General features: G+C 41.5%; 1 protein-coding gene across 1 annotated transcript in view; it reads left to right on the forward strand.

Annotated features, from left to right (window-relative positions):
- taok2b (TAO kinase 2b) overlaps nt 1–15,412 on the forward strand; it is a 29,968-nt gene extending 14,556 nt beyond the window's left edge. Inside the window, exons 15-21 of the mRNA XM_044338470.1 lie at nt 124–301; nt 439–567; nt 699–902; nt 2,030–2,269; nt 7,393–7,605; nt 10,023–10,205; nt 11,712–15,412. Of these exons, the coding sequence (XP_044194405.1) occupies nt 124–301; nt 439–567; nt 699–902; nt 2,030–2,269; nt 7,393–7,605; nt 10,023–10,205; nt 11,712–12,647 (2,083 nt within the window). The 3' untranslated portion in view covers nt 12,648–15,412. The remainder of the gene's footprint in view (nt 1–123; nt 302–438; nt 568–698; nt 903–2,029; nt 2,270–7,392; nt 7,606–10,022; nt 10,206–11,711) is intronic.
- Nucleotides 15,413–15,866: the final 454 nt, after the last annotated feature.

Below are 15,866 nucleotides of genomic sequence, written 5' to 3' on the forward strand. Positions count from 1 at the left end.
CAGTACCCATTTTATAAAGCTGTGAATAAACAAGACATCTCATGATTTACCTCAGTGATATTTCAGTCAAATAGTGTCGGTGTCTTCTTTCTATCCAACTTCCTGTCCTGCTTCTCTTCACAGGTACAAGCGCATGCGGCGACAGCACCAGAAGCAGCTGATGGGTTTGGAGAACAAGCTGAAGTCAGAGATGGACGAGCACCAGCTGAGACTGGACAAAGAGCTGGAGAATCAGAGGAACAGCTTCTCTATGGAGGGAGAAAAGCTCAATAAGAAGCATCAGGTTATCCTGGAGAAGGAGGTGAGCTAGTGGAGGAGGGATGAGGAGAATAGAGGGATGGATGAATAAGAGATAGGAATATATGTGAAATTTACCAAATAGTCAAGTGTGGTTCACAGTAAATGGTAAAGTGCTCTTTCTTTTGTTTTTCTTTCCAGACTAAAGGAGTCCTGACTGAGGAGAAGAAGTTCCAGCAGCACATACTGGCCCAGCAAAAGAAGGAGTTGACCAGTCTGCTGGAGTCCCAGAAACGACAGTATCGACAGCGCAAGGAGCAGCTCAAAGAGGTGCTTATATGTTCCTGTTTTGCATCTCTGCTCCATTACACATTTTACAGACAATGTTGATCTTTAAGCTTGATGACATATCAAATCATCTAATACTATTGTGCAATTTTTTCATGTTTCTCTCACTCAAGGAACTGAACGAGAACCAGTCAACGCCAAAGCGGGAGAAACAGGAGTGGTTGGTGCACCAGAAGGAGTGTCTGCAGCAGCTGCAAGCAGAGGAAGAGTCAGGCCTGCTGCGGAGGCAGAGGCAGTATTATGAGCTGCAGTGTCGCCAGTACAAGAGGAAGATGTTGCTGGCACGCCACAACCTGGAGCAGGATCTGCTCCGAGAGGTATCATTCCTTTATTTTGATGGGTATATCAACATCAGATCAACAGTTCAGTTCTCCTAAAATGCCTTTTAAGCAGCCAATAGTTCAGTAGAAATCAATGAACCTGTAATCGATGTTGTATAATACATAGAAATGTGTAGCCAGATTCCTAGAGCCACTTAAATAACTGTTCCAAGTTTCCTCTTATGTCAAGTTTCCATCTTTATGATCCAAACCATAGAGGGTCTCTGTAAGTATGTTGAATATTGTATAGTTATTGTCCTCCTGTTAGAGTTTTTTTCTTTTTAGCAATGTGGAGTTTGATATGTGATGCAGATTCACATGGTTGACAACACAGGCAGAGACACTCTGTCGGTCTCAGTTAACAATATTATTACATAGTAAAATAAAAAACATATGCTTGTTATTGGGCCTTTCCAACAGAGTGAGACCTGCTTCAGGTTGTCATAAATACTGTATGTTCTTGTCTGTAGCTGCTACCTCAGTTTAGTGATCCCCTGAGTTTTTCTGTTGCGCCACCACAAGGTTAACATTTGTGGTTCTGAGTGAAATGTCTCAACAACTATTAATTGGAATACCATCAAATTTGGTTCAGACATTCATGCACTGCTGTCCAATAATATGGTTTATTTCATTCTCATCAGCCTCAGCTGTACTTTATGTTTAGTGCTAATTAATGAATGTTAGCATGCTAACACCATAAAATAAGGTGTTGAACAATGTAAACATTAGACCTGCTAAACATTGGCATGTTAGCATTGACATCGTGAGCATATTAGTGTGCTCATATTAGCATTTAGCTCTTGTTAATAAGAGTTTGACAGAAAGGTGGAATTAGTTTTCTATACTTTGTTGCAGAAACAAATACTTGACAATCTTATTTTGGGAATGGCAAAAAATTATAAACATCTTTCAATGTAAGGCGCTCTAATACAACAACTACATCCTCAAAAATGACCACAGAGTTTATTTAACACCTCTCATTCGTTGGCTGGCAGCCCAATTATAGTCTGTGTGTGAAAACCTCACATTTATCTTTAAATTTGTTCAGTGATGAATGTCCTCTCCTCACAATATTACAACAGCCTTCCTGCCTCTTTCTCATTTCCTTTTCTTTTCTGAACCAGGAACTGAACAAGAAGCAGACTCTGAAGGACTTGGAGTGTGCCATGCTGCTGCGCCACCACGAGTCCACTCAGGAACTGGAGTTCCGCCAGCTAGGTTTGGTGCAGCATACGCGGGCTGAGCTGATCCGCACGCAACACCAGACAGAGCTCACCAACCAGATGGAGTATAACAAGAGGCGTGAGCAGGAGCTGCGTCAGAAACATGCCATGGAGGTCCGCCAACAGCCCAAGAGCCTCAAAGTGAGTGAGAGCACCAGCACCCAGAGCCAGGGTTCTCCTGAGGAGGGAGAGAGCCAGACAACAGAGGGGCTGAGCGGCAGCTGGGTGGGGGACGCAGGGGAGGATGAGGTGGATGGCGAGTTAGAAAAGCAGAGGAAGGCCAAAGAGATATTTGATGCTGAGGATGAGCTTAATGGAGGAACACAGGTTTTTACAAGAGTAGAAAAGGAAGAGGGTGTGAGCGTCCCAGTGGTTGAGAGGAACGATGAGGTAGACAAGGACGACAGTAAACTGAAGGGACAAGAAGACAGAGAGGATGAGAAAGAGGAGTGGAAAATCAGGGAAGGAGAGACAGAGGTGAGGGAAGTAGAGGGAGTTCAGTGGGAGTATGATGATGCTCATAGTAAAACTGCACATCTAGACACCGATGATGACGAAGAAGAGGAAGAGGGCAGGGGTGTAGCCGATGGTTGTCCGTCAGAGCTCTTCTCCTCTCTGTCTCCAGAAAAGAGACGAGTCCGCGAGCGAGACACCGATGAGTTATCTGAGTTTTACTTCCCCGACACTCCAGAGGAGCTGGAGCCCATACCCGCCCTTCCAACTCCTCCACCCCCCCCTCCCCAAACGTCTTTCCCGTCACTCTTCTCTCACGCCATCTGCCTCCTCCTCTCCCTCTCAGCTGCTGCCCAGCCCTCCAACCTCACTTTGCTGCTGCTCAGCATCTTCCTCCTCTCCCTCCGTCGCTCACCGCCCCTGCCCTCAGTGGCCTCTGTTGTTCTCTCTGCTGAACTCGCCCTCTTGGCGCTCTTCTTCTCCTACCTCTTCCTTCGCTCCTGCTGCTCTCTGTCTCTCTCCACCTACCTGTCGCTCAGCCTTTGGGCTAGCGGCCTCTTCAGTCTAGGACTCTCCCTTAGTCTGGGGATTTATTACATCCCCATGATTTTGATCTCAGCCTCCTTCCTCAGCTCTCCCTCGCTCTTCCTCTCCCTCTACTTGGTGGTGGTGCTGATTGTCAGGCCGGCCCGCGACTTCCTTCAGCGCGCACCCCGCAAAGTCAACCGCCTGTGCATGCGTTTCCTTTTCCGCCTGCCCCGGCCCCTCTTTGCCATGTGTCAGTCAGTCCTGGGCGGTATGGCAGAGCGTAACCTTTATGAGATGTTTCCCAAAGCAGGGCGCAACTGGGGTGTACGCCAGTCCAAAATCCCTGTCTCCCTTAAGAGCTTGCCTTTAGAGAATCAGGCTCGCTGCACTAACACCTCTCCCTTGGCCAAGGGCCTTCTCTGGGCGAGGCGTTTCAGTAGACGGCCCCTTGGGGTCCTGGCAGACCTGGCTAACTCCATTGTGTTAAAACTAGCTAGACAGGTGGTTAAAAAGCTGCCGCCCAGTGTCCGGATCAAATTAAGAACCCTGGGCCTCTTGAAGAAGGAGTTCCCAAGCAGGCTGCCCCGACTGCTGCCGAGGGAGGTCAGAGAGAGGAGACTGAAGGAGAGGAGGAGGAGAGAGAGGGAGAGACAGAAGAGGGAAGAGAGGGAGAGGATTTTTCGTGAGGAGGCGAGGTGGGAGTGCGGTTTGAGGCGAACTTCATCAGGAAGGTTTGTCAGGGGAAAAATTCGGCCGTGGAGATAGCAAGAGTGTGAGACAAATTGAAAGGAAAGAGAGAGAAAAGTATGCTGGCGGTTTATGTGTCTGAGCGTGATCGTGCTCACGTTCTTATGTTCCATTTGTCAACCATTTGTTTGTGTGTCTTTTTGATTTGGGCCCACGTGTCTCTCTTGTTACATAATTCCCAAACTGGTTTTTGGTCACATTTCTTAAAGATGAGGTGTATTTTACCCTGCACACATACATCTGTACGTCTGTGTGCTCTGGCTGAAAGGAATTTTGGCTGTTGAAGCTTTTCCAAAAATACTGTTGAATCAGTGGGGGTCTGCGGACGTAAACATGCAGCTAAACCCACGGTTACTGTACCAAACCCAGTGAAGCTTTAACATTTAATTATTGTGCTTTTTGTAAAAGTTCCTTAAAATTTCTTTAATTTTATTATTTTGCTCTTAATTTGTAAGACAAATATTTTTATGGTTATTTTTAAGACCATGTTTGTGCAATCGTTTGTTTTTCTGTTCTTATTTCATAGGCTGCACTGTGACGTCAGTGCCGAGAACAAATATTACAGTGTTGCATAGCTTCACGGCTATAATTTCACTCCCCAAACCTCAATACTGTGAAAAAACCCCAATAATTTCACTAACAACACCCTGAACACTAGCTCTCAATCAGTTTAAAAGTGCAATAAACAGCTGTGCAGAAATATGTGGGACCACTGTAGGACAAGAAATATCATTTAGTAATGGTTTCTATGTTTAGAGGTGGGAGTTGAAATAAGGTCTTACTTTATAGGACTCAAAATAATAAAGTGTGGGGCCATTTAGGTTGATTATAAAGCCTATACAGATAATCTAGACTAATGATACCTGCTGTAAATTTTTTTAATTTACAGCTTGGGAAATCATCTTTCATATTCTAGCTAGATAAACTATTTTTATCGTGCTTTATGTGATAATAAGTTATGATTTACCATGTAAACATTTAGATATTTTCTTATTAATAATCATATAATCTACAGCCAGTTGAGTGCCTAGTTACAACAACCGTTTGCACGAATGTTAATCATCAGTTGTGTGGCAACATATCGTAAATTTATAGTAGAAACATAAGAAAACAGGATATACTTTGAATAGTAAAAGTATGATATAATAAACCTATTTAATATTTCATTGTAATTTATATGAAGCCATATAGACAATCTTTTGAGACAATTCTAAAATTTATAAAGTCCAAAGATTGACAAATCTACTACTGAATGTGAAAGTAAAGATTGAAAGATTCACAATCAAATGAAGAGAAGATAGATATAATAGCAGACATGTTTGATTTTGCACTGTCACAAAGCGACCCTTTAAAAAAAAAACAAAAAAAAAACAAATATGGGAGAACAGATCAGTCGGACCAAGAAAGAAACTTGACATTTTAAAGATGCAGGTTGAAAACTGCAGCATCTCAAGTCGATGTGAATTTGATGACTGAAAACAAATGAGGTCAAATGAACCAAATGAAGGTAGAAATTTGCAGTTGTGACCTACAGATATGTAGAGATTTAAAGATGTGTACATTTGTAAGGGAAGTCTGATTTTATATATATATATATATATATATATATATAAAGAGCCCTGCATGTCACAGAAGGACATTTGAGCCATCGATGTTAAAGAGGATTACAGAGGAGGCTGTGATACAGTGAAAAGAGGAAAGCTCAATCTTAACTGTATTTTTGACCCAGGGGGGATAAAAAGTAGAGCACTGCTTTATTTTTTTATTTTATTTTTTTTTTTTGTGACCTGCATTTGGGGAGTCTAGCTTTAAAAGAGACATTTCACAACATTTATTGTTTTATTTGAATGTAACTTATTTGCCATTGATTTACATTTGTGTTCCAGTTTTTTCCTGTTCCTCTGTGTATGTTTACATGTTTGTATTCTGGGTTTTTTTGTGTTTGTTTTTTTTTTTTTGTGACACCATCTGAGTGTTTCCACAGAGTTATGTCACCTTGAGTTTTCTATTTAATTTATGCAGTATTTCTAAGACTAGTACTGCATTCTGTTTGGCGGCCATTTTGTTGTCCTTTTATTCTCATTCTAGCTGCATGAGTGTTGGCGTACTGTATGGCTGTGTGCTCCACAAGCATAGAAACATATTTTGTCTTACTTCAAGATTTTTCTTAACACAGAAATAAATTCTTTTGTGTTAAAATCATTGTCTTGTTTGTTTTTATGATTTGAGTTTCCATTATTACCATGTCTTCATTTGTTTACTTTCTCCCCAATTTATTTATTCACAGAAAGTCTTACAGTATTTTATACAAAATTCATTTCAATATCCTTTATTTCATCATCATTCCTCCTGTGTCATCACACACTTTTGTGTCTGTCGTGCCCCTCCTTCGTCTAACATCCACCAAAAGTGATGCCGGCGGGTCCTGTGACTTTGGTACTACAGTATATCAGAATACATGATGTGGAAATATGTATCAGGGTGTGAACTGATGGGTATGTATTCATTCACAGGCCTCCCAAGTGGCCTGTGTTATTTAAATATGGCTCCTGTTTGCCAAATCGCAAGCTTAATATTGAGTTCATTAAAGTAAAGAACAGGAATTTTTAATCATCCCTATATTTTTTCTTCTGGACAAGTTTTTGTTTCAAGCTTTCACAGTCAAAAAGTTCATTCCTCATTACACAGAAATGTTTGACTATATTAAAAGAAAGGTACTTAAAACTTGCAAAATAAGAGTTAGTAATGCTTGTCAAAAGTAGGCTTACAGGCCTGTTATTTCAACCTCTTAAATTTAGAGTTAAAAACTGTTGATTGGGAATTAAAACATTAAACATAATTTAATTGTAATGTTATATTTTCAACTCCTGTACCCATATGATTAAAAATTGTCTTAAAGGTATTTATTAAGAACAAATTGCATTGCAATAAATTAAATAATTGGGTTTTTACCCATTTTACTAACACTTTTTGTTACAGAAATCCACAATAATCAAACACACTGAATCACCACACATTTTAGACTTGGTCCCATTGAATTAAAATCAAGTATACAGTATAATTTATTAGTTGCTACTGAAAGAATCTGAAAGCATCAGAAGCATTATTGTTGCAACTTAAAGCTTTATACTTCCATTCAGTTTACAAATGTATACATCCTTTGACTTTCTGCAAAATGTGCAACACAGCAACACAAATATGCATTTAAAACAAAATGATTTATGTATAAAATAGTGAAATTGCTATTATGTATTTACACTTTAAGTTGTAACTATACTGATCAGAATCACTTCATATTTTGCCAACAAAACTGATAGCAGCTCAATACAAAATTTCTAAAAACAATGTTTATTTAATTACTTTTAATATTTTTTTTTTAATATTTCATTTAAATTTGAGTAATTACTGTGTAAAATGCATAATGTGTAAAAAGTCAACATGTTTTTTCCTGATTTTTACACTTCAGTGTGTCCATCATATTCAACCACAGGAGCTCTTTAGCCCAGCTGGTTCCATCTTTCTTCTCTCTCCTCCAGTCCAAAGAGCTACAGATTAAGCGTCAGTTCCAGGACACCTGTAAGATCCAAACCCGTCAGTACAAGGCCCTGCGCAACCACCTGCTGGAGAACACGCCCAAGTCGGACCACAAGGCCGTGCTGAAGCGGCTGAAGGATGAGCAGACTCGTAAGCTGGCCATCCTGGCCGAGCAGTATGACCACTCCATCAATGATATGCTGTCCACACAGGCTGTGAGTAAGGCAAGGAGAAGTCGTTCACTTCACACTCGCACCACACCACCACTGACTGCTGTGCCTGGCCCGGGGCCCTCCTGCCCACCTGCCTGCCTGCCTACCTTCCTGTCTGCCCGCCAACCAGCCTCCTCCTGGTCCTTGAGTGTTAATGTTCACCTTAACCCACATTTCCCAGTTTTGACCAAAACCATCATCAAAGTCCTCTTCCAAAACATCCCCTTTCCCCTCGAATCTGTGGGAGAAATCACTAGTATGTGGTCTGGAGAGAAAAACTAAGCAGTGATGACAGCTGTAATGAAATTCAACATCTTAGTTCAGATGACAATCTGTTAAAATACTGAAAAGAAAGAAAACATGTTTGAGGTTCAGTCTTAACATCAGGCCTAAGAGCCACATAATAAGACTATAAACAGTCCCTTTTATCTTTAAATAGCACAGAGGTTATCTTTCCAATTATTCATGGCATGTTACATGGCCTACAGTCCTTGTGAGTGTCACACAGTTTGATATGAAGATAGCAGCAACCTAAGATAAGCCTATTTCTTTTCCTTTCAGGGACTGTACACAAGTTATTAATGGGGGAGGCGGTGTCACATAAAGGGATAAAGAGTTATGTATTTTTTCATTTTACTGAAGGGAGAATAGTCTGATTTTGTGAAGAGAACCAGGGAGGGTATTTTGGGTTTTTTCTTGCCTCGGAGTTATATTATTTTATTTTATATTTTTCTTGTAAGATTTACTGAAACTTAACAGTAAAATCAATAGTTACATGTATGTCCAAAAAAGATTTTGTTTTGTTTGTGCCAAAAAGGTGTATTTTGCCATATGCAAAGGACAACAATCATGTCATTGGGGCTACAATATAATGTTCACCTCAACCCTACATGTTCTACTAAGGAAGTGAAAATATTACAGTGCTGAAGTTTATGCCCCTTTTATAATAATACGTTTGATTTATACAGCGCTTTTAAAGGCACTCAAAGTCACTTTACATAGATAACAAATTGGCAAATAAAGTTACACACAGCAACAGAGCAACAAAGAAGACAGTCAGTCAATTTTTATTGGTATAGGCCACTATCACAAATCACAGATTTACCTCAAGGGGGTTTTACAATCTGTACAGCAATACAACATGGATATGTTGCCAATATGGAAAAACTCCCTAAAAAACAGAGGGAAAATGGAAAAAAAAACCTCAGAGAGCAACAGAGGAGGGATCCCTCTGCCAGGACAGACATGCAATATATCTTGTGTGTACGGAACAGACCAAGAAAGCAAAATTACAGAAATACAGTACGGACAGACAGCATGACAAAAGTATAGATGGACTGTAGTTTTCAGTTTAGCAGCTGGAAAGCTTCCTTAACAGGATGCACATTTCTTATGTTTCCCATAATTTTGGCAATTCAATTTCTAGTGTACAATTTGGGCAATGTAAAACATATTAAGCTTGAAATCTGAGTTTTATTTTTTAACTAGCCAAATATAAAGTTCAGCCTCTCTCCCCACCCCAGTAATTTTCATACACTCCCTGAAGCTTAAAATCATCCACTGTCCTCATAACATGGGATTCATTCATACACACACAAATCCCAGGCTTTTAAATGAATGAAACATAGTAGGAAGAGGCTAGGACGTAACAAAATGTCTTGTTCCCTCCAATGACATAACGCCCTGTGCTACTTTAATTACCACACATGGTAGCGTGCTACGTAAGCCCGGTAAGCCAAATCCCTGCTGCCCTTGTTTGCCCGCACATCTACTCAGGCTATGGTTAAAGACTCTTTGGGAAGGTTTCCCAGGTACTGATTAAACTCAGTCCTGAAGCCAAAGAAAAAAAAAGTGTATAAACAAAATTTAAATGAAGAATTTCTTTTGGAATAAGATTGTATCTGTTTCCTGGAGACAAGCTTTAAGACATTCATCACACACATACACACACGGGTCACAGAGTAGTTCAACTGCTATGCAACATTATGCAATATTACGCTGTTTTATCCAGACTTATTCAATATATCTTTATTATTTGAGTTTCTCATATCCTATTATTTATCAGAATATGCACTGAAGCTGGAAAGGAATTACATTTTAGTTTTGACAATTTTTCACATATACACACACGTTTATGTTTCACTCAACTTTATCTTCTTGAATATAACATACAATAAATGCAGGCATAGACTGATCAAACTTGTGATATCCAGATAAAAAACTTCACCCTAATTTAACAAAACTCTGACCAATCTGAAGTTCACACTCCTGATCCTCACCCTCTCTCTTTTCTTTGTCAAACTCTCCAAACTTCTCCTCCTCTGCCCTTGTCAACACTAAAGCAGAATTGTTGCCTTTACATTTGTGCCACATCCAATTTTTTAAAATCACACTTCCTCCTTTTTTTTTCCATCTCTTAGCTGCGGTTGGATGAGACCCAGGAAGCGGAATACAAGGTGTTGCGGATGCAGCTGCAGCAGGAGCTGGAGCTGCTCAACGCCTACCAGAGCAAGATCAAGATCCACACCGACACGCAGCACGAGAGAGAGGTCAAAGACCTGGAACAAAGGGTGTCCATCCGCCGCGCCCTGCTGGAGCAGAGGGTTAGAGTCCTTTGGCAATCATCTCTATAAAAGCCAATCTCTTTAAGAGTGTACTGAAAGCATTTGGTGAGTTTTAGGAATCTGTTTAGGCTTACAAAGAAGATTGCAAAACGGAAGTCATTCATTTTCAAAGCAAGGTAACAGTCGACTTAACTTTTTGCTGTCCTACGTCACCGGATGTTGATCCTTCAACAATTTACTTTCAAATTTCTGCATAACCTGCTGCTATTTTGTTCATAATTTACCGTAGTTGACTAAAACAATCTCACCACCAGGTCCACTCAGTAACTGTTCTGGAGCTTGTGATCATATGACATGATCTTCCCCAGCAGACTTCTCGTCCATGTTAGCTTAAAAGACATGACAGATCATGCTTTTTGTGATTTTGTCATTTATATATTGTTATAATGTTGAATGTCTATGTAACACATGGTCAAAAGTCCAAAACTTGAGGTGAACATATGTAAAAATGCTCCCTGCAAGTCAAAAGCCCAAGCTTCAGCCCACTCTGAACACCTCATTTGCAATGTTACCTGTACTTCCCCATCAAACTGACATCAGATTGTTTGTGCATGCCCTCAAATGGCCATCTTTATAACTAAAGTTGTTCCACAGGCCATTTGTGTTGTCCAATCGCATATTGGACATGCATATTTCGGATCGTATTCAGGCTCTAACATGTAAGGATGTGTTTGAGAGGTTGACATATTGAGTAAAGAATGAGAAAAAGAAGTGAAATCCGACTGCTACTGTTTGTTTATGTAGCCTCCGGAGCCAGGGGAAGTCAGCCGAGACACAGCTTGTGGGAGCTGACCAATCAGAACAGAGTGGGCTCATCGGGAGGGGGGCCTTAAAGAGTCAGCTAAAACGACCTGTTTCAGACAGAGGCTGAACTGAGGGGCTGTGTAAAGAGCCAGGATGAGATAAATAGGAAGTTTTTTTTTTTACTGTAAATCATGCAAAGATAAACTAGTAGAGGCCCAGAATATATAAATATGGACCTGTAAATGTGCCTGATATGTCCTCTTTGTAAGTTGAGACTGAAAGTTCATTCTCTACCCTGGAAACAGCAGATGGAAAAAACAATCTCACCACAAGTTTCACTAATTAGCCGTTCTGGAGCTTTCAATCGTATCACACGATCAGGGGTAAACTTTCAATCTCATGATTTACAGTAATTAAATGGGTTCTTTAATGAGTTTGCAAATGGTAAATCTTAATGGATTTGGTAAATGTTCAAAGTCCTTGGAAGGTTTAAAGAATACCGACCAAAATGGATTTAAAATTGGCACAATTTAAAAATAAAGGAAAAATGTTTTTTAATGGGTTGTCATAGTTGCCTTGTCGATAAAAGGCAACGTCCCCAGGGCCTTTGTTGTACATCATCCCTTCCTCTCTCCCAATATTTCCTTTCTGATTTTTGATTATATACTACCTTTTAAACATCACGGAAATTCCCAAAAATAAAAAGATGTGTTTTCATGTGTGTTATCCTGTTTGTCCTAGATCGAAGAGGAGATGCTGTCCCTGCAGAATGAACGCTCAGAACGCATCCGCACCCTCCTGGAGCGGCAGGCCAGCGAGATCGAGGCCTTTGACTCGGAGAGCCTGCGTCTGGGCTTCAGCAACATGGCGCTGACAGGCATCCCTAGTGAGGCCTACTCTAAGCAGGGCTACTCCAATGCCCCACCCTCCAGTTCCCGCTCTGCCGGCCACTGGAGCCACGGCATGCACCCGCAGAACGCCCCGTCGCAGCAGCACTCCCGCCGCAGCCACAACAGCAGCAGCAGCGGCATCAGTAGCGGCAGCGGAGCAGGGGAGCGCAGGAGTGACTCCTCTTCCTCCCACGCCCTGGGAATGGCCCTGGGGCTTGGGCGGGATGGGAGGGAGATGCACCACTCGTCCCGCTCCTCTGCCTCCTCTTCCTCCTCCTCCTCCTCTTCATCTTCTTCCCACCACCAACGCCACCACCTGCCCCACAACTACCACCACCAGAGCACGCCGCAGCTCTACCGCGAGCGGGAGAGGGATAGGGATCGGGAGCGGGAGAAGGAGAGGGAGCGGGAGTGGGCTGGAGTGCGAGGCTCCGGCGGCGACCTGGCCCACCCACACCCCCTGCCCTTCTCCCATCACCTGCCCTCACGCTCCTCCTCTCAGTCCCTGGCCATGCTACCTCCCCCGCCCCCTGCCCCTCCTTCCATCTCCGGCCCGTCCTCCTCTTCCTCCTCCTCCTCCTCTTCGCAGGGGGGGATATACGGTGGAGGCGGGCTGGGTGTGCGCGGTGCCCCCAGCCTGATGGCCCTGAGAAACAGCCCCCAGCCTCTGAGGAGGACGGCGTCCGGCGGGGGGCCCGGAGGGGCCGGAGGCAGCGACGGCGTCTTGAGCCGAAGCACCTCAGTCACTTCTCACATTTCTAACGGCTCCCACCTCTCCTACTCTTAGACAGCAGGAGGAAGAGAGCGGATGTGGTGGTAACAGGAAGGGTGGGAGTGATTTAGGAAGGTAGCTATCACAGGTTGCATCTCAATACTCTCAGCTTGCCGCCTTGCCTTGTATCCTTTCTCGGGACTGATGCTAATCTCAACTTTCAGAGTAGCTGAAATGCAGAGGATTTAGGGATATCACCCTTTCCTCTTAATGCACAGAAAGTCAAAGATATCAGTCGACATCAGAGGCAAAGAGAGGACAAACTGACACGTTATTGAGTTGCATCCTGCTTCTTTAGACTCAGGGTGGGTAGAGAGGTTTTCTCCCATTCTCACAGGTATAAAAGAGGAGGGAGGAATGTAACCACCTGTAATACCACTGGATTAAGGTGAGCTTAGATTTAAAAAAAAGGAGGAGATTTGTGTTTAATGTTTTTATCTTTGTTACCGCCTGTATAAAAGTGAGATAGGAAGCGTGAAAGGAAGGGATATTTAGCCTTTTTTCCCTCCGGCAGCCATGTCTTCTTCTATGATGTTCTGTGCTGGAATGGAGAAAGAGAGAGGACAGGGGGAGGAAAAAAGGGAAATTACGTTTTTTTTGCATTGTGTACGTACTTGTATGTAGTCTGTAGTGTCCAGATATATCTAGCAAGCACTTGTAACTCGGGTTTCAGAAAGGGAAAAGGGGGGGAGAATCACAAAAGATGGTTTGCTTTAGTCTCCGGCCTGCTGGAGACTGAAAAACACTTTTTATTGATTTACAACTGATATTTGTTGATGTTTTGTTGATATTTTTTGTATTAAGTGTATGAAAAAAAAAAAACACACAAAAACAAGTTGCTTGGAACGTCACCGATGCCTTTAAGGGGTTCTTAAAGGGATGTCGTGCCATCAATTTTTTTTTTTTTTTAATTTGATGACTGCGAGATGATTTAAACCGAGTATGAATACACAGAATGTTTGTAAAGACGAGAGACTCTGTTCTGAAATGCAGCTGAGATGAGGAGAAATATTTGCGTGGACGTGTACAAATTCAAAAGGAAAAAAAAAAAAAAAAAAAGCTTTCTGGCATCCATGACATATTGAGTATCTAAACAACATAGGTGTCTACGGGAGTCACTCCAATGCATGAGATAGAAACATTTGTAAACATGACCAAACACATTTGAAATGTACCGTACCTGTCCAAGTTTCACTGGCATTTAAGGTCACTCGTCCCACGTTTTTGATCTTTATTGTACATATTTATGGGAATATTAAAAACACAACGAGTCATTGGTTTTATAGAGTAACAAAGATAATGATAGTAATTTTGATATATTCAAATGAGTATTGAATTCAAGATTTAGAGCAACAACTCCGACTGCATTTTCTATAGGTGTCAATATTACCATAACTAATCCTGATGTAATTGTTGTTGTAATCATGTTCACATTTTTCTTGCGAGAAGAAGAAAAGGGCCCACTTTTGACCGCGGGAAGGGGGAGGGAAGAGGGTGTTGGAAAGCCGTTAAAAAAAAAAAGGAAAAAAAAAAAAGAATTGTTAATGATTTATGTATGTGTGTGTCGAGTGGTAAAGTCTAGTTATATTGCCACTTTTTTTTTTAGACAACAAAACAACTGAATTTTAAAAAGACACTCCTACAACAGCAAACACCCCACTGAAGAGAGGGGGACCGGAAAAAAGAAGCAACACAGATTCATGTGAACTCTGACCTCCTCCTCTGGACTCGTATTGTAAAAAAACAAACAAAAAAAAAGAGAGAGAGAAAGAAACTTTGATTTTTAAAATTGGCCACTGGAATGTAAATGCTGGTTTTCCTTTTTACTTCTTTGTTTTCAGTTCAGGAATATGTTTCCACACGCACACACACACACACACACACAAAAAGAAGCGAGACGCGCACAATCCTGATAATCGTACTGCTGATGGGGTGCAGCAAGCTGGAGGTGTGTGATGAAGAAGAAGAAGAAGAAGAAGAAGAAGAAGAAGAAGAAGCAAAAGGATGGGCCTCGACTGAGCTGCTGTGATTGTGCACCCTCTTGTGCTGGCACAGCAGCAGTGACCGGAGCAGCCCGTCCTCACAGACTGAGAGACCGATCAGTGTTTCATGAGCGTGGTGCACATGTTGCTGCTGAGGCCCAAAAGCTTCTGTCTCCCTTCTTGTGGGCTGCCGATTAATTGAAGGAGATCAGACTGGACTTTTTTTTGTTGTTGTTGTTTTTATTATTTTACTAAAAAGGAAAAAAAAAAGGAAAAAAGATAATCACCCTGCTGTTTGTATGACTCAGAAACACCAGCTCAAGCCAATTCCCTGTATAACCTACTACTTTATGCTTGGTTGGAATCTCAGTGCATGCATAAACTCCTTATATAAACTATGACTGGCGGGGTTCGGGGCGACCTCACCGTGGCAACATGCTCGTTTTTGTGTTGGGGAAATCAGTGTGGTAGTGTTTGTAGACGGGTTGTTGTCAAGTGTCAGAGGTCAGCAAGAGCAGGGGGGGTCTCAATCCCTGCATCACGCCCAGATGAAGGATGAAGAAGAAGAAGAAGAAGCAAAACAGGCTCATCTGTGTTTTGCAGAGTTTTTTGTGGTGGGGGGAGGTGTGTTGGGGTGGGAGGGGGACAGGGTGTTGAAATCCTTATTAAATATTCAAATCAAGCAATTACAAGCTTGAGGAGGAGAAGGACGAAGGGTCTTACCATGTATTGGAAAAGAAATGGGGTGCTTTAAAAAGTAATTTAAAAAAAGATAATAAATTGATATTAACACATTAACTCGTCTTGATTTGATGTACTTTACTCAGATGACATTATTTTTATAATTAATATGATGTTTATGATCAACAGAAAAAACAACTTACAACTATTTTGATTATCGATTAGTCATTTCAGTCATTTTCAAGCAATAATAGCGAAAAAATGCCAAATATTTCTTTGTTTCATGAGGCAATTTGCTGCTTTTCTCTGTTTTTTCTCATATCATCCTAAATTGAATATCTTTGGGTTTTGGACTATTGGTTGGACAAAATAAGACACTTAAATATGTCATATATGTTTTAAGGGGCATTTTTGTTGATATTTCACAAAACAATTCATTGTAGGAATGCATATTCCCAAAGCCCAAACTGACATATTCAAATGTTTTAATTTGTCCCACTTATAGTCATAAACCCAAAAATATTCAGTTTACAATCATAGAAGACTTGAGAAGCTGGAGGCAGAGAATTTT

The sequence above is a fragment of the Thunnus albacares genome, chromosome 20 (assembly GCF_914725855.1).
Source record: "Thunnus albacares chromosome 20, fThuAlb1.1, whole genome shotgun sequence".
In the NCBI taxonomy this organism is placed as follows: domain Eukaryota; kingdom Metazoa; phylum Chordata; class Actinopteri; order Scombriformes; family Scombridae; genus Thunnus; species Thunnus albacares.